At 50.6% G+C, this 25353-nt stretch overlaps 1 protein-coding gene across 7 annotated transcripts in view; it reads right to left on the reverse strand.

The window, feature by feature from the left end:
* The window catches only part of TAOK3 (TAO kinase 3), a 1246906-nt gene that overhangs the window by 655432 nt on the left and 566121 nt on the right, over positions 1–25353 (reverse strand). For all 7 annotated transcript variants that reach the window (XM_085636070.1, XM_085636074.1, XM_085636076.1 and 4 more), the window contains one exon: positions 17093–17206. In XM_085636070.1, coding sequence (XP_085492196.1) covers positions 17093–17206 — 114 coding nt within the window. The remainder of the gene's footprint in view (positions 1–17092; positions 17207–25353) is intronic.

Consider the following 25353-nt stretch of genomic DNA (forward strand, 5'->3'; position numbering starts at 1 on the left):
TGCTCTCTGTAAACAGCTTGTTGGAGGAGTCAGTCTTGACCCCGAATGTGCGTGTCCCATCAAAGGGCATGTCCATTAATGAGTACTGCAAGTCACTAGAGAACCCACTAGATCTCAGCGGTGAATGGCAACACTGGTGCCATTAGCTTGCCTGATGGAGTAGGTGGTGTCCATGCCATACCGGATTTTGAACAGTTCTCCCCGTCACGACCATCATGAACTGCCAAGGCCAAGATAGGCTGAAGGTAGTCTGGAACACCTGGGAGGACTTGTGCCACTGACACCAAAAGGGCATCTGAGTAACAGCCCAACAAGCAGCTGGCGTGGACAGACCAGAGGGATAGGATAGTGGAAGAAAAGATCCACTTGTCAATTGTTTCCACACGTTTAGATTCCCGGTCAGGAGGAGTGGAGGGAAATGTGTTCAGATTGGATTGACTTGTGGAGGCCTGAACAGCAAGGCTGTCTGGTGAAGGATGCTGCAAGAGAAAAGCAGGGGCGGAGCTTGCTCGTAACCAAGATGGCAGCTTGAGCTGAGAGCTGAGAGCTCCGCAACACCGTCCACAGATCCATCAAATATCCGGCAACTGAGATCCTTGCGAGGCATGCCGAAACAATCCCCCGGCCTCTGATACACTGCGGTCTCGGCAGGGTGATAATAACCAGCTCCCATGCTGTTCCCTGTGCGGAGAAAAGGTCCCTGTCGTCGCTGGACCAGGCGGGCACCAGTCCCCAAGATTGAGCTGAAGCGAGGGCCCAGCGAGCTCCCGGAGGTACTGCTGCGGAGGCGTGCGGACTCAGCTAGCATGCTGCCCTGCTGTGAGCTAATGTGCTGAGGGACGCCTGATGCTGCTGAGCAGACGGGTTTCGGCTCTTCCCCCGATAGTGGACACCCTCGGTGAGCGGGACTAGCTCGGAGGAGTGGTTCGCTGACCGGTCGGGCCTTGATCCCCCGGGGTCGCGTTGGAGCGGGGGCCAGCGTGATCACAGAGGCACTACCGAGGTGGAGACGGAGGCGCACGGACACTGATAGCGCACGGACCTTCTGAGACCCGAGGAGCTGTGGGACATCTGACGCTGCTGGGCTCCTGTGGATCGGCGCTCCCCCAGCTGTGGAGCTACACGGCGGACACCCTTGGCGCGCTGGACTTGCTCCGTGGATGGGACGGGCGGCCACAGACTGGCAGCCCGAGTCTCGAGCTTCCCTGGGCCATTGCCGCTCTGCCTGGATCCCCGGATAAACGGAGGCGCTGCTTGGGCACGCACCGTCAACGGATCCTCTGCCTTGTGAGCCCCTTGAGGACTGACCTGAATGCGACCGCCATTTTGAGGTAGACGCGCTGTCAGGCCTGCTTGCTGTTCCTTGTAGGGCAGGGGGTCTGTGCGGTGGATCTTCGCCGAGCCCCCTGTGTGCTGCTTTGTTGACTCACTGCGGAGAGCCGAGAGAGGTACGTGAAGTTTGATTGCTGCGAGCCCTATGCGGGACCTGCCCATGCTGCCTCCCGACCCCTGAGCCCCTGTGGTAGCTGACCCTGAACTTGGCTGGTTAGATTGCTGGGGCGCCGCTCCCCTCGCAGGGCGAAGATATTGATTAGCTGGCACAGCGAGGACAATTTTCTTCACGTCTCGTGGCGCAGGGGTACCCACAACATAGATTGCAGTGGATGTCATTGCGCTGCATTGCGCTATATGTGCCTGGAGGGAGGAGGCGGTACACTCTCTGAGGGGTGCTGACGATACAAGGCCCTGGTAGTGACTGCCCTTTGCAGGGAGGGAGCCTTGTGCCACAGCTGGAGGACAGCCACTGTACTCCCAGAGATGGCGCTGCATCTGTGTTTCTACTGCTCTTGAACGGAAGTACGGGGAAGCAATCGAGTGGGCAACCACTGGTGGTCAGGATGGGCCGAGTGGAAAGAGCGCAACCGAAACTGACGTTTGACCAGAAGAGGTCTAAATCCAGTGATGCTTCTGTCGATGACGGTCCCCGAGAGCAGGACCATCCAACCGTTGACTCACGCCAGGATATTCGTGGCCTGCTGCTGGCAATGGAGAAGAATCTACAAGGGGGTATCACATCTATTGGCACCAAGATGGATGCGCTGTCCTATAGGATGGACCGTATGGCTGAAAGGCTTGATAAGCACGCTGAGAGGCTTGATATGTCGGAGCGCAGGCTAACAGAAGCGGAGGAAGCACAGACCGCCTTCGACACTGAACATAAACAGCTGGGCAGGGTTCTGAAGGTCCTGCAGGACAAAACAGAGGACTTGGAAGCGCGTTCTAGGCGCTGTAAGCTCCGCTTCACGGGTCTCCCGGAAACTAACCAGACGGGCAATATGGAACATTTCACGGAAAGGCTCCTAAAAAACCTGCTTGGCGGGAACTTATTCTCCAATATGTTTATTGTGGAGAGAGCGCCCCGGTCTCTGGGTCCGAGGCCACCTCAGGGAGCGGCACCTCAGCCGATTATCGCTAAGTTACTCAACTACCGGGATCGAGATGTTGCGCTGAAACTGACCCATGAGAAACAACCACTACGATTTGAGGGATCCACGATCTCTCTGTTCCCGGACTTCACGGTCCGGATCCAAGAAGCACGACGTCTGTTAGCCCCAATGAAAAGGCAGCTTCGAGCTCTGGGGGTGGACTACGCCATGCTCTATCCAGCGAAACCTCAAGTTAACAGGCAAGGCCGATCCCACATCTTCACGGATCCAAGGGCTGTACAGACTGCGCTGAAAGACTAGTCGAAGGAGAAGAGTCGTAGCCCGGAGAAGCACCTTCTTGATGAGGCGGCGGGAGGCCTGCCGGAGGAACAGGACTGACCGCCCTATGGTGTCATTGTGTGATAAGTATGGTCTGGTCGCCTCTGGGCGGGTGGGAGTGCTGCAGTGGGGGTCCTGGGGGGAGGGCTGTGACTCCTTGCTCTCCTCTCTTGATGCTCATGATAGTCAGACTCCCGCCATGGATGACTTCACTGCTCAAATGTGACAAGGAGAGCTTTTTTCCATAGGGGATGCGGCTGTGGGGAGGTGCGGAGGTACCGCCCAGTTCGGACGCAGAACCTGCATCCAGGAGAGGACAGCCCTGTACTTAAGTGGCACTTCTAGCGGTCTTTTTTGTCATGGTACAGCAATGTGTTGTGGACACAGTTACCGAAATGCTCTTGGGGTTGTTCTTGGGATCTGGAGGTACATAACGACTTCAAGTTGCACACTATCCACTTGACGGTGTTCGGAATGCGGCCTTACGTAGGCCATATATTTCTATTTGTCTGTCGAGCAAAATCCACCCACACGTGAATCACACTGGGGAGTGCTCTTTTTGTGGGGATGGGAGGGGGGGTGTTCTATTGGTTTGAGGGGTTGTTCCGCGGCCAAGTTGGGGCAAGTCTGACGTGGGTGGGGGGTGGGAGGGGTCTGAGACTCGAATTGATGTTTTTTTGGGAGGTTGATCCTTTCTGTCAAAATGCACGTTATGGGGGTTTGAATCGCACAGGCCCTGTTGGGATAGGCCTGGCGTGGGTGGGGGGTGGTAATGTATTGAGACTGACTTATGACATATTCTTTGCTGTGACAACTTACAAAGTGCGACACCAAGGCTGTGTAGGCCCGACGGGACTGGCACTGTGGCACCCGAGCTGGATACTCCCTCATGACGGATAGGGCTGAGACACGTTCTGACAACTCTCCAGTGCTCAAGTGGAATGTGTGTGGCTTTAATGACTATAGGAAAGTCTGAAAAATGTTGAGTTCCCTATATAGGCATAACATCGATATCGCCCTCCTACAGGAGACACATCTCCCACTAGATAAAAACATCTTACGCACTAAAGGGCTCTTGGGCAATGTGCATGCAGCCGCCTTCACCACACATGCTACGGGGGTCCTGACGTGGGTTAACCCGAAGACAGCGTTCCGACTGTCGCCCTTGGAGACGGATAGGGAAGGTCGGTTTGTGCTCACCAAATGTTGCGGTAAGGGAATGGATTTGCTTTTCCTAAATGTTTATGGCCCTAATTATGATCACCCAGACTTTTATAGTAAGTTGACTGACCTATCTCACCTTCATGCTCCTGGGCAGATCTTATGGGGAGGGGATTCCAATTTTGTTAGGAACCCCGCTTTGGATAGGTTGAGCGACCCGGACAGACGTGCCTCTGCTTCGGCTAAAGTCGTGGAGACCCCATTGATCAGGTTGGATATGTGCGATGTTTGGCTCAATAGGCACGCAGGTCAGGGTGGGTACACACATTACTCCGCGTATTACAATGTCCATACCAGAATTGACTACTGGTTCTCCTCCAGACACTTAATGCCACACATTCAGTCTTGCTCGATTCTGCCACGCACCTCTTCTGATCATTCACCCCTGCTCTTGGTTCTCGCTTCTCCGAAGATGCGCATCCCCCCTTTCATGTGGCGCTTTCCACCCTTTTCCCTACTGGACGCCGCTTTTAAGGAAGATATTGCTACTGCAATAGAGAGGTTTTTTTAGACCAATGTGGGATCAGTTGATTCCTTCCAAACTATATGGGAGGCTTTTAAGGTATATATTAGGGGGTGGCAATATCTAAACATGCGGGGGTTCTTAAATCGATTCGTAACAGACTGGCGGATCTGGAACGTAAGTTAAAGGAGCTGGAGGCTTCCCTGGTCGCTGGTCGTAATGATACGCTTAGCCTAGAATTGATGCAGACTCTGCAGGAGTACCATGCAGAGGCTGATGCGGAAATAAAGCATCTCGGGAAGTGTGCCACTGCTCGTATTTATGGTGAAGGCGAACAGCCGGGGCGGCCCTTGCGCAGCTTCACAGGCAACGGACAACGCCGCGATCCTAGAAATTAGAACGCAACCCGGAGACTCTCTGCTAAGGGATGCCCAAGTGGCGGAGCAATTTCGACAACATTTTTCGGACCTATATGCCTTGAGAGGCTGCAGTCCCGATGAGCAAATATTAGATTACCTAACGCATATAAAGCTTCCGTGGCTGTCCAACTGGCATCCAGAATTTCTGATGCGGCCGATTAAAGGGATGAAATAGTCCTGGCTCTCTCTGGTATGAGGGCGGGGAGTGCGCCGGGAGGGGATGGCCTCACTGTCGCCTTTTACAAGGCGTTCATTGATCTTTTGCTGCCGCACCTTTGCTCACGGTGTTTGAGGACATGTGTACCACAGGCGTGATGCCCCCATCTATACGGGAGGCCATCATAGTGGCTATCCTTGAACCAGGAAAGTCTCCAGACGTGTGCGCCTCGTATCAACCTCTGTCCTTGATGAATGTGGACACCAAAATGTTTGCAAAACTGCTTGCCGGATTTGTGCCAAGCAGAAATCTGACATACAACCTGCATACGGTCTTCGCTGCCCTTCAGCATACAAGACCGGAGGTGCCTGCTATTGCGGTATTCCTAGACATGGAGAAGGCGTTTGACTCGGTCGAATGGCCCTTCCTGAGACAGGTCCTCAACCGCATGGGGGTGGGAGAGGTGTTTCTACAACTTCTCGCCGTACTGTATTGCTCTCCCACGGCGCGTATCAAAATAGGCTCCCTGGTTACTAACCCTATACGAATATACAGGGGCACGAGACAGGGCTGCCCCTTATCTCCGATTCTATACGCCCTGGTCGCTGAGCCATTGGCATGCGCCCTGCAGGAGTATCATAGCCATAGAGGCATACGCTTTCTGAACTACTGCCTGATTGTTTCCACCTATGCGGACAACACACTGCTTTATATCAGAGACCTGCAGGCCAATCTCTCCCCGGTCTTACGAGAGGTAGTGCTCTTTCACTCCCTGTCTGGCCTAAGGGTCAACTTGAATAAATCCATCATGTTCCCTTTGACCACTGCGACGGCGGCCTTCGAGCCTGAATACCCCCTGCAGTGGTTTACAGAGGCGGTGCGATACTTGGGGATCAAACTGCACACTGACTCCGAGGTGGCCCTCAGGGAGAATTTTGGGGTTGCTATTTCCAAGTTGGAAGAGGATATTAGCCGCTGGGTGCGCCTCCCTTTATCGTTGATGGGCAGAGTGTCCCTTATGAAAATGATTGTGCTGCCGCGTTTTCTCTTCCTCTTCACGAATATACCCATGGTGCTGCCCCGTGTATTCTTCCAGCGTCTCCAGTCCCTAATGGTACACCTGCCCTGGGCGGGGAAGCAAGCACGCGTCGCCTGGAAAATACGGACATTGCCGTACTCCATGGGGGGACTGGGTGCACCTGATTTGGACCTATATTATAGAGCTGCTCAAAGCTCTCAGGCATATCATTGGATACATGGCCCGTTTGCCATTCCGCACGTACGGATAGAGACGATAGTTGCTTCCCCTAGGACACTTCATGCCTTGCTGTTCACACCCCCTGATAGACGTACGGGTGTATTGGATCCCCTTAACACGGTTGCTCATGCCTGGCATTATTTATTGGCTATCCAGGCGGGCAATATACTATATTCCCCAGTAGCCCGCCTTGAATGGTGCCATTGGCTCGCACCATGTAAAGATAGGGGGGTTATAGCCGCTTTACAGACGCTCAATGCTCACGTCATTGGGGATCTCTTCGCAGATGGCGCAGTGCGCACATGGAATGCTATGACTGGAGGGGAAACTACGCCTACGCTCCTTGTTCAATTCCAATTCCATAGAATTAGACATGCTCTCAAGGACTTATTGGGTGAAGATATGGCAGAACCGCCTGAGGTGATGGCCCTAACTGCTGTCCTTAGAGCACCAACACCTGCTAAGATGGTATCTAAGATTTACCGCACCACAATGACTGCTAGGGGAAGTAAATATACTAAATCACGGCTAGCCTGGCAGTGTGATCTACAGATAGACCTTACTGATGACAAATGGCTCTACTGCTGCACGAGCACTAAATGTGTCTCGCTGAATGGCCGGCACAGACTTGTCCATTTCAAATTCCTAAACAGGGTTTATTACACGCCAGAGCGTCGACATCGTTATGGGCTGCGAGAGGAGTCTCACTGTGAAAGGTGTGGTGAACAAATCGCTGACCTCTTCCATTTAGCCTGGACGTGCCCGGGGATCGCCCGCTTCTGGGGTCTGGTATTTGCTGAAATAAACCGAATTACAGAACTGCCGTTAGTCCCTGACCCGTTCTTAGCATTGCTCGGGTACGCCAAGCCTCTCCCTAAGGCGCTGCGATGACTGGTAGACATGGCGCTACTTTTAGCAAAGAGATGTGTGGCGATCTGTTGGCTTCGCGGCCCTGCACCTACAATAGCTCAGTGGTCTAAAGATATGATGTTCTGTTGCACCCAGACTGAAAACTACAGTGAACTGTTACCGCCTCACAACAGACCGAAGAACTTTTGGGATCTGTACAAGACTGGAATGACGAACACGATAGACACTGACCTTGGCGCTGCCTCTGCTCCACAGCGCCCTGTGCCCTCTGACCATTAGCTCCACCTGTAGCATTACACCTGTATGATGCAAATTGCACCGATCGTCCGACTTCGCCCTTAGACAAAATGGTTAAGATAGTGTAAAGAACTATGTCACCGAGGGGCTTGGGTCTTTCAAATGCTTGATGTAATGTACCTCTATTGCCAACATGGTGCTGCACTGTTTACTTCTGATTGTCACACGCTGCTAACATTATGTGAATTATGTCAATGTCTCCTGTTTGTTATGCATAAACTTAATAAACATATTAAAAAAAAGAGAAAAAAACAGAGAAAAGCAGGGTCGTCAGGAGCAGGACAATGGTGCTCCAGACGTGGGTCCCATGCTCTCCATGCCACTGGAATCAAGCTATCCTGGCTGAAGAGGGGTGAAACCCCAAAACCGGTCCTAGGATGCTCGTTTCTAGTCCAGGGAGGACCTGGCTTGGCAGTTCGGGCTGGACTGTTGCCATGAGGCACAGGGTCAAGACGGATTTGCATTTGGCAGGGTTCAAACTGGAATGGCATGGTGAGCAAAGAAAACGATGGATTTAGGCCCAGATCACTGTACTGGGGTGACTGTATGACATTGTTCTGCATTCTGTCCATCAACTGTTGTTTTTGCATCTGGAGCAATTGTCGCTGCCCTCTCCGCCTCCAAGAGGGTGAACTTCGGCAGAGAGCTGTTTTCACTGGCTCCCTGTGCCAGCCTTTCGCCTGGCTCTCCTCCTGGGCCTCTCTTCTTCCTGCGCAGAAGCCCCCGGATTCTGCGCACTGGTCCTGGTCTCTTCTCCTGGCGCTGTTCAGGATTTTGGGCCAATCAGGGGGTTCCTCCTTCCAACTGCCCATTGTGCCAGGCTCCAGCACCTTCTGCCTCAGCAGACCACACCCCAGAGAGAGCTTCTGTGCAAGTTCTTTTTAAGAAGTTGGGGATGGGGCTGGCAGGAAGTCTCTGTTTGCCCTATCACACAGCGACATCACTTCTCTGCCCCTGCTCCCTCCTTCCTTCCCAGGCCTCTGGGTTGGTTCAAGATGGCGTCATCCAGGGTCTCCTGCCACATGGTCTCTGAAAGCCCCTTCGCCCCTTGCTGCCTTCCCTCCCTGGTGCAGCCTGGTGCCTGGCACCCAGTGATAGCTGCTGATGGATGAGCCTGTAGCCCAACCCATCTTCTCTTTGTGGAGAGGAGGTCTTCGCTCAGGGAAAAAAAGGTCATCAATCCAGGCTACTGAGGTCAGCCCCCAGCCAGGGCATGGTTATGGCTGACTCGGAGAAATATGACAGTTCTGGATGACCCAAAAGCAGTACAAATATGACTTTGGACTCTGCAGAATACTTCTTCTCACACCCGTTACAGTGAACTTTAGTGCATGACTGGAATCTGTAGGCCTTAGGAAAGTTAATCTAGCCCACACTGACTTTCCCTGGCATGTTTCTTCCCTGTGTATAAAGCCTATTCCATGTCACCACCCCATTCTGCATAAGTCCTGCCACACCAGTCTATCTGCACCTGCTCCTTGGCTGCGCACACTGGGAATCTCCCCTGTGCAGCCCCTACACGTGTGTTCACGCATGTACACACGTGTCTGCATGTAACCAGCCCGGTGTCCTTTACTCAAGCTGCTGCGCAGTGAACTGGTCAAGCCAGGGGGACACCAGTACTATCCCCATGCAGTCTCTTTCATTATGAGTTAACTGTGGGCGAGTCCCAACTTATGAGGCTCCCCCACAGTAAAAGCTCAACAATTAGGTGCTCAAAAAGCGAAAAATCCGGGCGGCCCATAGTGTCAGAACCACCTTCTAACACTTCCATAGTGGGGAGGTGAAGGTCAAGAACTTCAGCCAGCCTACATATAACCATAGCACATGAAGCAGATTCCCAGGTTGGAGGTTCAAAGGGAGAAAAATGAGCCATTCGGGCAAGGTGTCAAGGCCACAAGCCTCCTGCTAGTCTTCATACCAATTGCCATCAGTATAGGGCTGAGCAAACTCACCCCCTGGTCATAGTCATCAGAATCAGTGCGAAAAAGGTATTGCAAGGAGGGCTGCCTCCCTTGAGGAATAGGAACATCCAATAGAGAAAGTGGCGTCTCGGTTGGATTTGGGTGCGACTTTAGTTGAATTCGGACTGGTGCAGACGTAAAGTCGGAGAGAACGATTGGTTCCTCCCCCTCTGGCATTGACTAAGTTGGCATGGGCATCTAGGAACTTGGAGCAGCACAGGTTTTAGGTTCAGAAGCTGAGCCAGAGGCAGAACAGGTTAGTGGGGTCCAATTGGCGCAGAGGGCAAACTCGCTGGGGTATTCCAGAAAGAGGGCCTCAAGTCTCCTTGAGGCCCACAGGTGCACCAGAGGGTGTCGGAAGGCATCCGAAGAGCCGGAGCATAGCCCCACGGAATTCTTCAATTTGGTGTGGTGTGGCATTCGGTCCCAGAAACTCAGATTGTACATGCACAAGTTAAAAGATCGGGTCCAAAGTTGGCCTACTTCGGAAGGAAGATCAATAAGATTGTTGTCGCCCCCTGCCTGCTCAGGCAAATTTGAGTGGTGCGAGGTAGCAAAATCCCGCTTAATCTTCTTGTTATTCTATTTAGATTTACCTGAAGATTTGGAGAGAGACGAAGACCAGCCTCTGGATCGGCTTGGACAACTGCAGGAACAAGAACGAGACCTTTTCCACGGACTGCATCATGGAACAGCCCAACCTGGAGCCTTCTGATGCTTAGCATTCCACAATGGCTTTTGGGTTTATTAACCTACAGTTTGTGCATGCCTTGGGCTCCTGGCTCAGTTTCAGGCACGACAAGCATACCTGATGGGCTTCCATCACAGACATCTGTTTGCAACAGTTCCGACAGAGCTTAAAGCCTATAGTTTTGAGGATAACATTCCTTGCACACTGAGAACATTTCGAGCTGCAAGTCTCAAAGAGACGAAGAGGGGGCTCTGGTTAAGCATCTGGTGGCATAGAACGAAAGGAACGGACGTCAGCAGACAGAAGTGGTGCCTATGTAGGCCTGAGAGTAATTTTCGGAGCGGAATGGTGTCCGTGTGGAGTCGCAAGGTGCACCTTCCAGCGCAAAGAGATACTGCTGAAAAGTTTCTAGATCCAGTCTGATGTCTGGAGGAAATTCAAAATGTGAGGAATCTGGTGCTAAAAGTCTTAATCAGAAACAATAATATGAGGACACCGGTCTAAAAAGTAAATATTTCATGCAGCTAAATTTGAGTTAAACTGTACATTTAAATTTACTTTCAAGCAAATGATAAAAAGTTAGTTACCTCTAACTAGATTTATCCGATATTGGTATCTTTCGTAGATCCACATGCTTGAATCATTCCCTGTCATCGAAGTGGGAGTCGCACTGTATCATAATCAAGCAGTATCCAAAAACTATCATACGCTATAATGGATCTAGACCATAAGTTTAACAGCCTATCTATGTTCTTTTTTTTATTTATGTTTTAAAGGACCAAGCTTCAACTATACCAATCAGATGCTAGCATCCTCTAGATCACTCCAAAAGAGGCTGAGTCCCTCAGATTTTCCAGCACAAGTAGGAGCAATATCCCAGGCATATGCGGAGCCTCTCCTGGGAGAAGGGTGGGTCACATGTGAATCTATGAAAGATACCACTAACTGCAGTTACAAGTAAGTAACTTACTTTCTTATCCAGTATTGGGGTATATTTCATAAATTCACATTCTTGAATCAAAATACCAAGCAGTATGAAGATAAATGTAAGTACAATTAGCGGATGGTGTCTTAACATTCATAAATATTTGCAAATAATGCCTTAACCCCTTCCATGCTGCGCAGATTCCGCCGCTGTGCTGACGGAATCTTGCGCGGGCGTGGTCATGACGGAACGGTTCCGTCATGAGCACAGCTCAACCGTGGCTCATGACGGAACCGTTCCGTCATGAGCACCGAAGGGGTTAAAAGAGTGTGAAGATAGAAAAACATCTATCTTCATATATAAACATTTAAACTGAGAGAAAGGTTAAGCAGTCACATATCAACATTAGGAATATTTAACCTTTTGAACATGAAGAAAAAACACCTCTACTTACACAGGCTCACTCTATTGGAATAGAAGGTGTAATACCACCTGGCCCAAGGCTGTCTCACTACGCTGCGTTGATTACAGGCATTAGTGTTATATGAATGTGTGGATGCTCTTCCACGTGGCAGCACGGCAAATCTTCTTCTGTGAAATGCCTACGAACAGGGCAGCCGAAGTGGAGACTGCGCTCATCGAATGTGTTTTAGCTTTCTTCACCAAAGGTTTGCCCACCTTGGTATGACGAAATTGAATTGTCCCCGAGATCCATCGTGCGATTGTTGGTTTGGTCGCAGCTGAGCCTTAATAACCTTGACCATAGGGCACAAATAACTGGTCAGGTTTGCACATGTTCTTAGTTCTTTGCAAATACAATTTTAGGCATTGTTTAAAGTTCAAAGTGCGAAGAGCCTGTTAACCCGGTGTAGCTAGATTAAAAATGTCAGAGGAATGACAGGCTTGTTAAGGTGGAATTGAGACGTAACCTTTGGGATGAACCTCGGGTTCGTTCTAAGAAGCACAAACTCATTAGTGAAGCAAAGAAGTGGCTCTTGAGTGGTAATGGTCTGTATCTCACTGACCCTTCTGGTATATGTGAGTGCAAGAAGAGCAACTTTCCACGTGAGAAACTCAAAAACAGGCCAATGAATAGGCTTGAAAGACTGCTTCATCAGTTGTGAAAGGACAACATCGAGATGCCATTACGGGGGAGGAGGTCGCACCGGAAGGAAAGTTCTGAACAGTACTTTCATGAATTGTTTTATGAGCCTTGTGGAACAGAGAAATAATGTCTGTGAAGATAGTCTGTCCCTTGAGATTGCCACAAGGTGAACTTTCACCAAAGCTTACACCAGGCCTGACTTGGCCAGGGAGAGAAGGTAAGGTAAGATCTGCTCAGGGGGCGCGTGGACTAGGTCTGAGTTATTTTGGTGACACCACTGACAGAATCTCCCCACTTCGACCTATAAGTATTGTTGGTTCTTTCCACTGTATGGTGAGAAAATCCCTGCATTATTGCGTAATTCTACAATTCCAAAATTCATAGTACTCAGAAGCCAATGCGTGGAAGTGGAGAGGTGATCGCTCCGGATGACATATCTGACCCTTTTTCCGAGTTAGGAGGGACAGCGTTGGTAGGAGACAAATGGGCTTATCTAAAAGGAGGAGAAGCTCTGAAAAATCAGTGTTGTCTGGGCCACTTGGGAGTGATGAACAGGAGACAACAGTGTTCCACCTTCATTTGGTGAGGACTCTGGGAATCAGTGGGATGGGGTAAAAGCGTATGCATAAATCCAGGATCAGTAAATCAAAAGGGCATTCCCCATTCACCCTGGGAGAGGAAATCGACTGGCGTAGAACCAGCATTTTGTATCGGATTCTATCGCAATGAGATTCAGCACCGTTTTCCTCCAAGATAAGAATATCTTGTTCAGCTGCTGCTGGTCGGGTTTCCACTCGTGGCAGCTGTCTTTGGTCCTGCTTAGGGCATCCACAAGTGTGTTGTGGATTCCAGACAGATGCTCTACCTTTAAGGATATCTTGTGAGTTGTGAACCCATCCTAAAGCTTTTGGGCTTCCTAAGATAACGTGAGAGATCGGGTTCCTCCCAGTTTATTGATATAATAAATGCTGGTTTTTATTGTTGGTATGAACCAGCACGGAGAAGTTTGCAATCCTTGGGAGGAAAGTTTGCAGGGTGAGAAAAATGGTTTTGAGCTCCAATCTGTTGATGTGTAGAGACGTTTGACTTGTCGACCACCTTCCATGGATTTGAAGGTCTTGCATGTGGCCCCCTCCAGTCCTCCATAGAGGTGTCGTAGTGATGATAGAATTGGGCTCTAGCGATAGAAACGTGAGGCCTTGAGAGAGAGATGTGGTATGCCAGACCACCATGCCAGCGTGGGTAACATCCGAGGAGCTATGCAAGTCTCATCTTAAGGCGCGCCAAGGGGACCAAGTTTATTGCTGAGGAGATTATGTCTAGGAGCGACTTAAACAGTCTCCCCTAAACGCACTCTTTTCTTGCAATGCTTTGATCCAAGCGTGCCAGCCTTGTTTGCCTTTCTTGGGAGAGGAAGGCTTTGTTCTGCATGGTGTTGAGATCTGCTCCAAGGAATGTCATGGTTTGACTCGGAGTGGTGGAAGGCTTTTACCAATTGACAGTGAGGCCCAGCTTGCGAAACATTGAGAGAATGTTTTATGTTGCTTTGGCAACTTGTCCGGACGTTTGGGCTTTTAGCAGCAGCCGTCTGGGTAAGGGAATTCCTGATGACCTTGCTTCCTGGGTGCTGCTGCTACTGGGGCCATGCACTTGGTGAATATCCGAGGTGCAGACTTTAGACCGAAGGGGAGGACCTTGAATTGGTAATGGGTACCAGCTACTGTTAACCTTTTTGCAGTGTTTGGGATGAATGGGGATAAGGAAGTAAGCATCTTGAAAGTCTAGAGAAGTGATGAAGCTTCGTTGTTGAGCTAGAGATTTATCATCCATAAGGACTGCTTGCGGAGGAATTTGTTGAGTTTTTAGATATCTAGGATCGGTCTCCACTACCCTGATTTCTTGCGGATGAGTAAAAAAAAAATGGGAGTAGAATCCTTTTCCCTTCTGCACTGTTGGGACCTTCTCTATTACCCCTATTGAGAGTATTAAGAGAGCTTCTTTCAGCAATAAATAAAGACGAGGGGGAGGGGCTCCCTTTGGCAGAGAAGTTGGTGGTCTTTCTGCAAACTCCAGGGTATGGCCATAGGTGACAAGGTCCAATGACCATTTGACTGAGACAATGGCTTGTCATTGAGGGAGGTAATGGGTTATTTTGCACCAAGAGGATGCAAAGATGTTGCAGTGGTGCCCGGAGAAGGTCACTGTTTGTGACCTATGTCTGAGAGGGCGATCATCTGCCAGGCCCTTGCTTAGAAAAACCAGCTGTAGAGGATTGCCGATAGGATTGTTGCTGGTAAAATGTCCTGTACTGTGGCTGGTATTTTTGTGAGCGTTGGTATCCACCTCTGTAAGAGGTAAAACCACGGACCCGCACCCCTCAGATAGGAACCTTACAGTATTGGAGAGTGCCTAGAGATTTTACAGTATCAGTGTCCGTCTTAATGGCAAGGAGAGCGTCATCGATGTGCTTGCCAAACAGTGGGTCACCGTCATAAGCCACGTCCAATATGTTTGATTGGACCTCAGGTCGAAATGAGGTTGCCTTTAGACACCCTAGGCATCGTAAGACAGCTGCACTGGCTTGCTGACAGAAGCCTGTGGAGGAGCTGTCCATTGCACAGTGTTATTTCCTAAAATGTCCGCTATCAGACCACATCTGGCAGTTATAGCGGCCTAGAATGGAGAGGTTGATGGCTGCCCATATCATAATTGCAGACATTGTAGAAAACCTTTTTCCGATGTTATCTTGATGGCATCCCTCCTTGTCAGGTGGTGCGGAAATAGGAGTAGATGAGTTTTTCGACCTCCGTTGCGATGACTGCAAGGTCAGGCTTGTCCTGTCAAGCATGATGGGGAGTCCTCAGACGCTCTGTACTTCTTGACAATACGTGGAAGGACAGCTGGTACAGTGGCCAGGTGTTTCATAATCTTTACTCCCTCTTGCCAAATGTAGTCCACTATCGGTAGAGAGCATACCGATCTTCTGGCCTGCACTTTGAGACTGTAGAGGAAGCAGTCAGACTATTTCACTGACATTGGAGTGTGAAATCTGGTTGTGGCTCTCTCCATGAGGTTATGGAAACCTCCTATATCCCTGGGAGGTGAATCAGTCTGGTGAGGTGGGGACAGAGATGGACACACATAGTCATCCCATTCATCTAGAGGTGGTTGACCATCTGGAAATTCATCCCCTTCCCTCTCCTCATCTGAGGAAGAAGGATCATCTCTGGGCTGTACAGATGCATGGGATGCAGGTGTCATCAGAGGCGGAACCAGAGGGGTGGTGGTGATCCACCAGGTTGCTCTTCAGGGGGCTGTGGGAAGCGCCTCTGAAAGTCAGAGCATGGCCTGTGGATCCTGTACCAAAGCAGCAGGAAGATGCAAAGTGTCCTGTTTAAGTGGCAGGTCAGAACAGTATCTTCGTGTCCCATAGCACCTTGGAGGTGGAGTATAATACTGTTGAAAATATTGTCCTTCGTCCTCATACTCATCTTCATATTCATCCTCATCCTCATATTTCAAATTCAGCTATGAAGGACTATGAGACGCGCTAAAGGGGCCACTGTCATTATCCAACTCCCTCAATGTCCAGTAGGAGGCAGAAGAGAGACCTTGCTAGGTGAAGTAACCTCAGGGTGGATGGAGGTCCTGGAGATCTTAGAGATTTTTATCACCAGTGATGGAGTCATCGACAGTGCCGTTGGTGGAGGCATTATCATGGTCAAAGTCATCGACAGGACCACCATTGATGGAGAAAACATTGACTGGATCATTGCCTACGGGGCTGTCAAAGGAATAGACAAGATGGTAGTGGTGGTCATCGATCTACCTCTTCGACTGGGATTTTTAAGTGGATTTATGCCTCATAGGGTCGGTATAGGTGGCATGAGGGCAGTCTCTGTCTCTGGCAGAAGGTGTTGACGGACGAGGTAAAGAGGTCTCTGGGGAGAAATGTTTTTATTTCTCCTTTTACTTGGAGCTGTGAGGTTGATAGGAAGTCTTGATAGAATTTATAAACATTTTTTAAGGTCTTTTAAGAGATCTAGTCCTCTTGTAAGACCTGGCATAGGAATCACTGTCCTCCTCAAAAGATGTTTTCCGAGTATTGGTCTTTTGAAGCCATAGGAGTAGCCTCCCTTCCCTGTGCCTCAAGGTTTTTGATGAGCAAGTATAGCAAATCTTGCACTCCCTTACATCATGCTTGGGATGGAGGAAGTAAAGAAAGTCCTTATCTGGTTCATCCACATGAACACACTTCTTCCCAGGTCTTGCAGGGACCGAAAAGGCATTAACTGTAGACATATTAGAAATATTCAAGTTGAATAAAGCTTTTCAAATGGGAATACTGAGCAGGGCTCAGGGAGACTCCCTTCGCACACGATGTGCTGTGAAAATCTGAGGGACTCTGCTTCTCTTGTCAGTGTCCTAGAGGGTGCCAGCAGTTGATTGGTTTTAGCTGAAGTTTGGTCCTTTAAAAAAAAAAAAAAAAAAAAAAAAGGGACATAGGTAGGCTATTAAACTCATGGCATAGAGCCACTATCCTATGATAGGTTTTTGTTACTGCTGGATTATGATACCGTAGGACTTCCACATCGACGACAGGGAATGATTTGAGCATGTGGATCTATGAAAGATACCCCAATGCTGGATAAACTTGAAGTGGCACACAACTTATTTTGGTAAAGATGTGCAGCTTTTGTTTGTATAGAGACTTGTCATGTGTCTTTAGTGCACATAGCTTTACAAGTGGTACACACAGATCTATCATTGTTGCACACAGAGGGAAAAATTAGGGTTAACATAGGCCTTTAAAGTTGGTTGGTGTCATACAATTGCACTTTTAAGAAAGCTTACTAACATTTGGAGCCACATTTCATACTCATCATATTTAATGATATAAAGTATCATAGGAAAGATCTTTTGAAAAGGAAATATGCTAATTAGAAGGACCACATACCAGTAAGGTGTCCCCACAAAAGAGTTGGCAGGAGAGGCTATGGATGCAGACCCGAAATCAGCAAGCTTGACCTGGCCAGGTTCAGTGAGGAGAATATTCCCAGCTTTGACATCCCTGTGAAGAATACAAAAAAAACACAAGAACCATTCAGAAAATAGTCACACATTATGATTTGTTGAGGAGGATGTAGGTGGAAAGTTTAGGTAAATCCTAGTGCTGCAGATAATCTGCATGGGTACGCCACTGCTACATATCTCAGTACAACCAATTCCAAAACACAGCTGTGATGATTTTTAGCACATACAAAAATAACAGTAATTTTGCAATGACTCTACAGACTTGCAGTAACTCCTATGACAGTTGTGTATCCCACAAAAATAACGTGTACTTTCAACAATAGTAGGCCTTTCATCATGACACAAAGTGGTGCAGTTCACTAACATACAAGTACTACTTAAATGTACAGTGGAAAATTAATAGGAAGAAAAAAAATACTCCTAATGAATATCAATCTGGGGCTTCACTACTGCAAGCCACTTCAAGTTCAAATTTCCATCGTTTCGTGTGGCATTCCCCCAGTATATGCATCATAGTGCTGAAAATGTTTTTGATGGCCACAGAGCTCTGTGCACTTTACACCTGTAAACCAGTGGTAAAGTGCTTGTGCTCGCCTTTTTAAACATGGTAAAACTAGTGTACACCTAACCGGCATATTTAATTTGCTGGCAAGTCCCTTGTATATGGTACCACCTGTACACTTGTTCTGCAAATTAAATGGTACTAGTTGGCAGCAGCACTCATTGTACCACCCACTAATGTAGCACAAAACAGGTCTCCAGGTCTGCCAATGCAGTCTGGGTGTCTAGATTTAAACTGCCATTTTGAGCTGACAAAATAACCTTTTGTCAGGCCTAATGATTTGTTTTTAACACATAAGTCACTCCTAAGTGCCCACAAAGCCGGAAATGCATAGTATTTAAAACATAGGACATGTGGGGGGGGGTGTGACCTAGCGTGCTAACATGGCGGCCGCAACTTAGGCGAGCTCCGCTGAGCCTGTCTGTATTATCCTGCTCTTATCCTGCCCCATCGGTCTGCATTCTCCTAAGGAACACCTGCGGAGCCCCCTGAACGTCTGGTGAACGCAGCGATATTCCCGTCGACTGGCCACTACCTCCACGGAGCTCGCTTTGGGCAGACGCGCGGCGGACGGGCCTGGCTGTGCCTGAGGGGGCAGGGCTCCCGAGACGTCCGCTGGGCTCGCGTCCAGCCGGCTTCTACGCCAGGCCCCGGCTTCTCTTGCCGGAGTGGGCCTGTTGATCGCGGCCCTTGGTGGGCTGGGTGCCAGCGGCCTGAACATTGCCCTCGCCCTCTCTTCTACATAGCGGAGTGTCTGTGCTCCTCGAGGTCAGAGCACACACAGATCGCCGACCATCAGGACTGTGGTGGGCCTTTACCTGTCCCTGCATCGTTGGCGCCGGGGGCGCCTGGGTCTGCAGGGGTGGGCGACCTTCCTTGCGGCGGTTCGCTTCCTCCTGGACCCTACATCATTTGCGGTAGGTGCGCCTAGATCCGAGGCATTGGCGGCCGCCTTGTGCGGTGGACTGCGCCGACTGGACTTGGCGCGCCGGTCCCAGGGTCTTGCCCGCTGTCTGCGGAGAGGCCGCTTGAGGGGCCTGTGGTGCTGGTATTGGCACGCCCCTGCCGCACGGCCGTAGGGGACTTTCTTGTGCTGGCTGATACTCGTGAGATTCCTGGTCCACGCAGCCCCGGCGCATCCCCCCAGAGTCTCCATCGGCGGTCGGTTCGGGCCATGGGAGGGTTCTGTGATGGATGCTGGGTGACCCACCGGCTTCCAGGCGGCAGACGGCGCGGCCAAAGCGGGGAGCTGCGGGAGATATGCCCAGCTCTCCCCTACCTTCCTTTGCCTTCAGTCCTGACTGTGACTGGACCACCGTCTGGGTGATTTGAAGATCTGCTGTGTCCAGAGGGGTGCATTGCTCTGGTGAGGTGGCGTGTGGCGACAGTGGACCTTCCGGGAGTTGCGTCAAACTCTTCCTTCTTTCTGGCTGCTCTGGTCTAGTCTTGCCGGTGTGCGCCTGGACGCTTCCTAGAGAGGGGGGGCGATGGACGGGTGCGAACCCGGAGGGGCTGAGGATTAGAAGGCCTCCATCTGGGTCCAAAATCACAGAGGTCTTGCCGCACCAACTCTCCTCTGCCTCGGGTGTCCGGCTGGTCGTCCATTGCCTTTGTTGGTCACGTCTTCCACCTTGCCCAGATACTTTCCCCCTTTGTTTGCCTTGTTTGCCTGGTGGCCCCCGTGGCCACCATGACCAGGGACAAACCCCATGGAGCGGTGGCAAAACACAACACGATTGATCGCTACACGGCACCCAGGGCCTCTGTAACTGACCCTGGGGGCGCCCAGGGTGGGGTTCCAGATAATGCAGCTCTTATGGCGGCTCTTACACAGAGCAGGACAACTCTTGAGACCAAGATAGGTGAGGTGGGCTCTGAGGTTATGCTTCTCCGCCAGAACTTACGAAATGCGTCTGAACGGATCACGGTGGCTGAGACCAGGGTCTCCAAGGTGGAGGACACAGTAGCGGCCTTGCAAAAAAAAGTTGCGTCCCTGGAAACGATCTCCAACTCATTGGTCTCACGAGTCGAGGACGCAGAGGGAAGGGCTCGCAGATGCAACCTTCGGTTTGTGGGCTTCCCGGAGGGCTGCGAATCCGGTGCAACGGAGCAGTTCCTGACCATATGGCTTACCAGCTGGCTCCCACCAGATGCTATGTCTCGCTGTTTTATCATTGAGCCCGTCCACAGGGCTCTCCTGCAGAAGCCGCCCCCCGGGGTCAGACCGCGCCCCATCATCGCCAAGCTCCTAAATTACAATGACAGAGACACTATCCTGAAGCAAGCCCGCCTCAAGGAGCCCCTCCATTATAACAACTCGCGGATATTGATCTTTCCGGACTACACCAGACTGGTCCAGCAGCAACGCCAGTCCTTCCTGGCAGCCAAGGTCCGCCTCCGCAATCTACAGATTCCATATGCTCTGCTCTTCCCGGCCCGCCTGCGGGTCGTATATCAATCCTGCACCTGGTTTTTCGAGTCACCTGAAGAAGTGTTCACCTGGACTGATGAGACTGAAGTGAAGCTGCACCCTCACTCGCCGCCTCCCCCGGATTCGGACTCATCGACTGGGGGTCCTGCTCATCAACACTCAAAGTCTAAGGACAGGTCCCCTAGAAGATCCCTCTCTCGTCGCCGCTCGCAGTCCCGTAGTGTTGCCAGCGGATCAGCATCATCATCAAGGCCGGGACACTCGGCCTCGTGAGTACTTTGGACTGATCTTATTGGGGGAATGATAATGTGCCTGCTGTTTGATGCTTATATATGATTGCCGCCTTCTGGTGGCCGCTGGTTGGCCCGTGGGCCTCCCGTGAGTCGGGGGTCGGGCCTGTATTGCTGTTTTCGGGCCACAATGGACTTCTGGTCTGCATCGCCGACGTGGCTTTTAAATACTTCATGTGGGGGCGTTGCTCTACGATTGTTTCACCCGATCGATGGGGCTCCATAGGGGGCCCCTCCCCTAATTGACCGTCCGAGGTCCATGGGTCAGGGCTCAAATGTTATATGGGCTCGTTGGGATCCATTGGCAGGATGACCGGTGTGCTCCCGTTGGGGGCCCCGGGCTGTCTTGACCGCGACAGATGCTTCAATGGTTATGAGGTATTGGGGGGGTGGGGGGAGTTGTTGGGGGGGGGATTCCTTATGCACAGTCTCTTCTCTTTTGTTGTTGATATACGTATCTCGATTGATCCTGCTCCTCTCCATAGTGATGGCATTTATTTGTTCTACACTGTGTATGCCCTTGCATTCTTACTGTGCCGTCTTCTAGAGGTGGGTCCTGGTGGTCCGCCCCATGGTGTCATTACCTCCGCAATGTTACTTATGCATGTCTTCTCCTATGGCGGTTTGGCGGTCTAATAATGCAGGTCTTCGCCTAATCAGTTGGAATGTGCGGGGGGCTCTTGATAAAATCAAAAGGGGCGCTATCCTCTGACTGGCCAAACGCGACCACACTGATGTCCTGATGCTTCAGAAAACCCACCTGTTGGGTACCAAAGCCCCTTGTCTTCTCCGCTATGGTTTTGCACAGGTTTTCCACTCTGGCGTCTCCAGGGGCTCCAGGGGGGTGGCCATACTTATTCCCCGACGGGTTCCATATTTGCATTCCAGAGCGTGGGTGGATCCCCAGGGCAGGTACATTATACTACAGGGCACCATCTACGGGGAACAAGTGATACTAGACTCTGTCTACGCCCCTCCCCCCCCTGTCTTGGACCTTAGTGGAGCGCCCTTTGACTCTTTGGGAGGAAATCCCCCCTGGTGTGGCTGTTATTGGTGGCGACTGGAATGATGTGATGGATGTATCCTGAGACCGCTGGAGACAGGGTGGCCTGCCCCGCTACTAAATTGAGTTCCCTTGTGTCTGGTATGGGGTGGATTGATAGCTGGCGTGCATTACACAGCCTGGACCGAGGCTACACTTATTTTTCCTCTGTTCATGAGTCCTTCTCCCGGCTGGACTATTTATTTGTCCCGGGTGGTGCCATCCGTAGGGTAAAGGGGGTTGACATTCTCCTGCTGGGCCTTTCTGATCACCTCCCCGGTGGCCTTGACATTTCAGCTTGGCCCGGCGCGCCCACCTTTCCGATGGCGTGTCTCCACATGGAGCCTGCAGGACAAGCAGTATCGTGCACATATGGATAAAGCCATAGATCAATACTTTGAGCTGAACACTGGTTCTGTGGAGGCGGCAGAACCCCTTTGGGAGGCCATGAAGTCCACGATACGCGGGGTGGACATCTCCTTTTGTGCCGCGTCCCGCCGGGCGTGGAGGGAGGAATCGCTACAATCTGAGGCTCGCCTGCTTCCTTTGGAGCGTTTGAGCACAGGGAGGGCGGTGAGCTGGCGTGCCGTCAGCCGGGCCTTGCGCACCAAACCCATGCGGATTTATTGATGCAGGAGGCCAGATTGATGTGGCTGGCCACCCGTAGCAGAATCTGTCAATGGGGAGACAAATCGAGTAAATTACTACATTGTCTGTTTCAGGGAGCTGTTTGTCCCCTGACCCTCCCCGCTGTAGTAGGGCTGAGTGGAGAGTCTCTGGACAATCCCCACGCGATCGCTGAAGACTTTGCGCAATATTATGCAACGCTTTATACCCCTCGGGAGAAGGTATCCGAGATGCAGATTCATCAGTTCTTGGATGCCATCCCGCCACAGCGCTTTTCTGACATGGCTCGCGATAGCTTGGATGGTCCGCTTATGGTCGACGAATTGGGGACAGCATTGGCCGGCCACAACTCGGGTAAGGCACCGGGCCCGAACGGGTATCCATGTGAATTCTATAAACGTTACTCTAATAAACTAGGACCCTATCTTTTAAATACTATAGAGGAGGCGAGGGAGCTTGGTTATCTGCCACTGGATTGGCGACACACCGAAATAGTGGTCTTCCATAAACCTGGTCGACCCCGGATTGCCATGCCTCATATCGACCTATTTCGCTGCTCAATATTGAGGCTAAGATATTGGCCAAGGTCTTGGCCAATAGGCTCGTACCTTATATTACCTCGGTTGTTCATCCAGATCAAGTCTGGTTTATGCCTCATCGGGCGATACGGCATAATATCTGCCGCGCCCAGGTCGCAGTTGATACTATTCAACGTCTTGGTCTCTCGGGAGCCCTCTTTCTCACAGACATGGATCGGGCATTCGATTCACTCAGCTGGACGTATTTGTTTGCCCTGTTGGACCGACTAAACTTAGGCCAGCGGTTTCTGTCCTATTTAAGACTCTTGTATACGAATATTACAGCCTCAGTCCGCGTTGCAAGATCCGTCTCGTCAACGTTCTCGATGGGCAGAGGAACCAGACAGGGATGTCCACTGTTGCAGTTTCTCTTTGCCCCGGCCATGGAGCCCCTGGCGGCATGGGTACGTGTCGATGCACAGGTGGCAGGCTTCGAGTGGGCACAGGGGGTGTCTGATCGAATTGCCTTATACGCGGACGATGTCCTTCTCTTCCTGACCGATGTTAATAGGACTGGCCCTAGATTGCTCCGAATCATGGAGATCTTTGGAGAGACATCTGGGCTATATATGAACCCTAATAAGTCCACTCTTTGGGTTCTTGGCCCTCAGTCGGCTCTTGGCCACTGGGCCTCTATGATACAGACGACCACACTTAGCATGAAATATCTAGGGGTCTTTTTGACATCTTCTGTTGAAACTTTGTGGGAAAGCAACATCCAATCGATATGGGTGCGGGATGAATTGAAAACATGGTACCGTATGCCCCTCTCTTTACCGGGCCGCTCAGCTATTTTCAAGATGGTCTCCCTGCCACGCTTATTAGATCAACTTCAAAATTATCCTTTTAGTATCTCTCCATTGTGGTTTCGCCAGTGCTGGGGCAATTCCTGTGGGCTGAGAAGTTCTCTAGGGTGGCTCTACGCACGTGCTTCCAATCTACCTATTGCGGTGGCTTAGCCACGTCCGATATCCTGTCCTATTATATGGCCTCCCACCTGCTTGTCCTGAATGAGTGGTGGTATGGGGATCGTACTGACCCGGCCTACTTATTGGAGTGAACACTCATGGGAACTCACGCATTACATACCATACTCTATTCGGCACCGATGCGTCGGGTCCTCCCCTCTAGCACTACTGTGGTGTTTCGGGTTTGGAGGAAAGCCTTGCGTAAAAGTGGATAGTGGGGTAGACTTACCAAGGAGACCCCATTGTGGTCAAATGGACTGCTGCCCCAACTGGCTGGTTTGGAGGGCTTCCGAGACTGGGATGCCATTGGGATCTCCACTCTCGGAGATGTGATGCAGGGTACGACTCTTAAATCTTTTGCGCAACTTCAGCGGGACTTTGCTATGTCCAAGACCCAATTCTACAACTTTTTGCAGTTCCGCCATGCCCTTCTCCCTAGTGTATCTAAACTGGAGTCCCTTCCAGACTCCAGTCCCATTGAAGCCAAAATGTTCATGGTGGGGGATCTCCAGGATCATAAAATCTCCAAAATATACCAGTCCTTAGTGACTAATAGTTCCACCACTTTGTGTAGACTCCGGGGGTCCTGGGCGGAGGATTTAGGTCCCTTGGAAAGCGAAGACTGGACAGAGGCTCTTTATTCCCCAAGAGAGGCTGCTATCGCAATGCGGCTCCCCTTAATTCAATTAAACTATTTACACCGGGTGTATTATACCCGTGCTCGTCTATATAGGGCTGGCCTGATTGCCTCTCCTCTTTGTCTGCGATGCGGGCAAGAAGATGGCACTTTTTTTCACACGGTTTGGCAGTGTGGGGTGATTGTGCGATTCTGGCCGAGAGTGTTGGCGTGCCTGTCGGAGGTTCTGTGTTGGGACCTCCCCTATTCACCCAGGCTAGTACTCCTACATGTTATGGAAGGAATTGGAGGCAACATTTACAAACGCCACCTAATGATACGCTAGCCAAACGTGACACTGCACGCCATTGGAAGGCGGCTGCCTCACCCCCGTTGGCGGCATGGAAGAATGGCTTAGACTTCAATATGGGTCTGGAGCTCCCAATTTTCAAGGCCAGGGGTTGTCCACGTATACACACAAAGATCTGGAAACGGTGGGCTGATTATAGAGGACTTTCGTTAGAACCCGCCTCACTTGGTATGGACGCGCACTGAAGGAGGTATGTTACAGTGTAGTTTGCGAGGGGCTCGGCCTGGCCGGGGCCTTCCTCTATGCCTCTGTGTGTTTTTGTTTCTCACTATGAGGGCTGAGCTGCGATTGCTGGGGGGGGGGTATTTTGACAGTGCATTGGGGGGTGGGGAGGGGTGGGGGTTTATTATTGTTCTTTTGTTGTCATTAAGTGTTGCCTTATAATCTGTAAAGCATAAACGTCAATGCTTTTCTTGTATCATATATGTGGCAGATGTTCTCTGGGTTTCAGGGCTCTGCAGGATATTTGTGGCTTGACACAATAAAATTTGTTTAAAAAAAATAAACATAGGACATGTACATTTAATGCAGGCAGTGAAATTCCTTCAAAGTCGTATTTCACTGTGGCACGGCTAGCTCTCCTATAGGTTAACACTGGTATACAATCTTACATTTAACAAGTTCTAACTTCAGTGTAGCAGTAGCTAGAAAAATGATTCAAAGACTAATTTTAGTAGAAATCTGAAATCCAAATGGTCAA

Source organism: Triturus cristatus, chromosome 11, assembly GCF_964204655.1.
Source record: "Triturus cristatus chromosome 11, aTriCri1.1, whole genome shotgun sequence".
Lineage (NCBI taxonomy): Eukaryota > Metazoa > Chordata > Amphibia > Caudata > Salamandridae > Triturus > Triturus cristatus.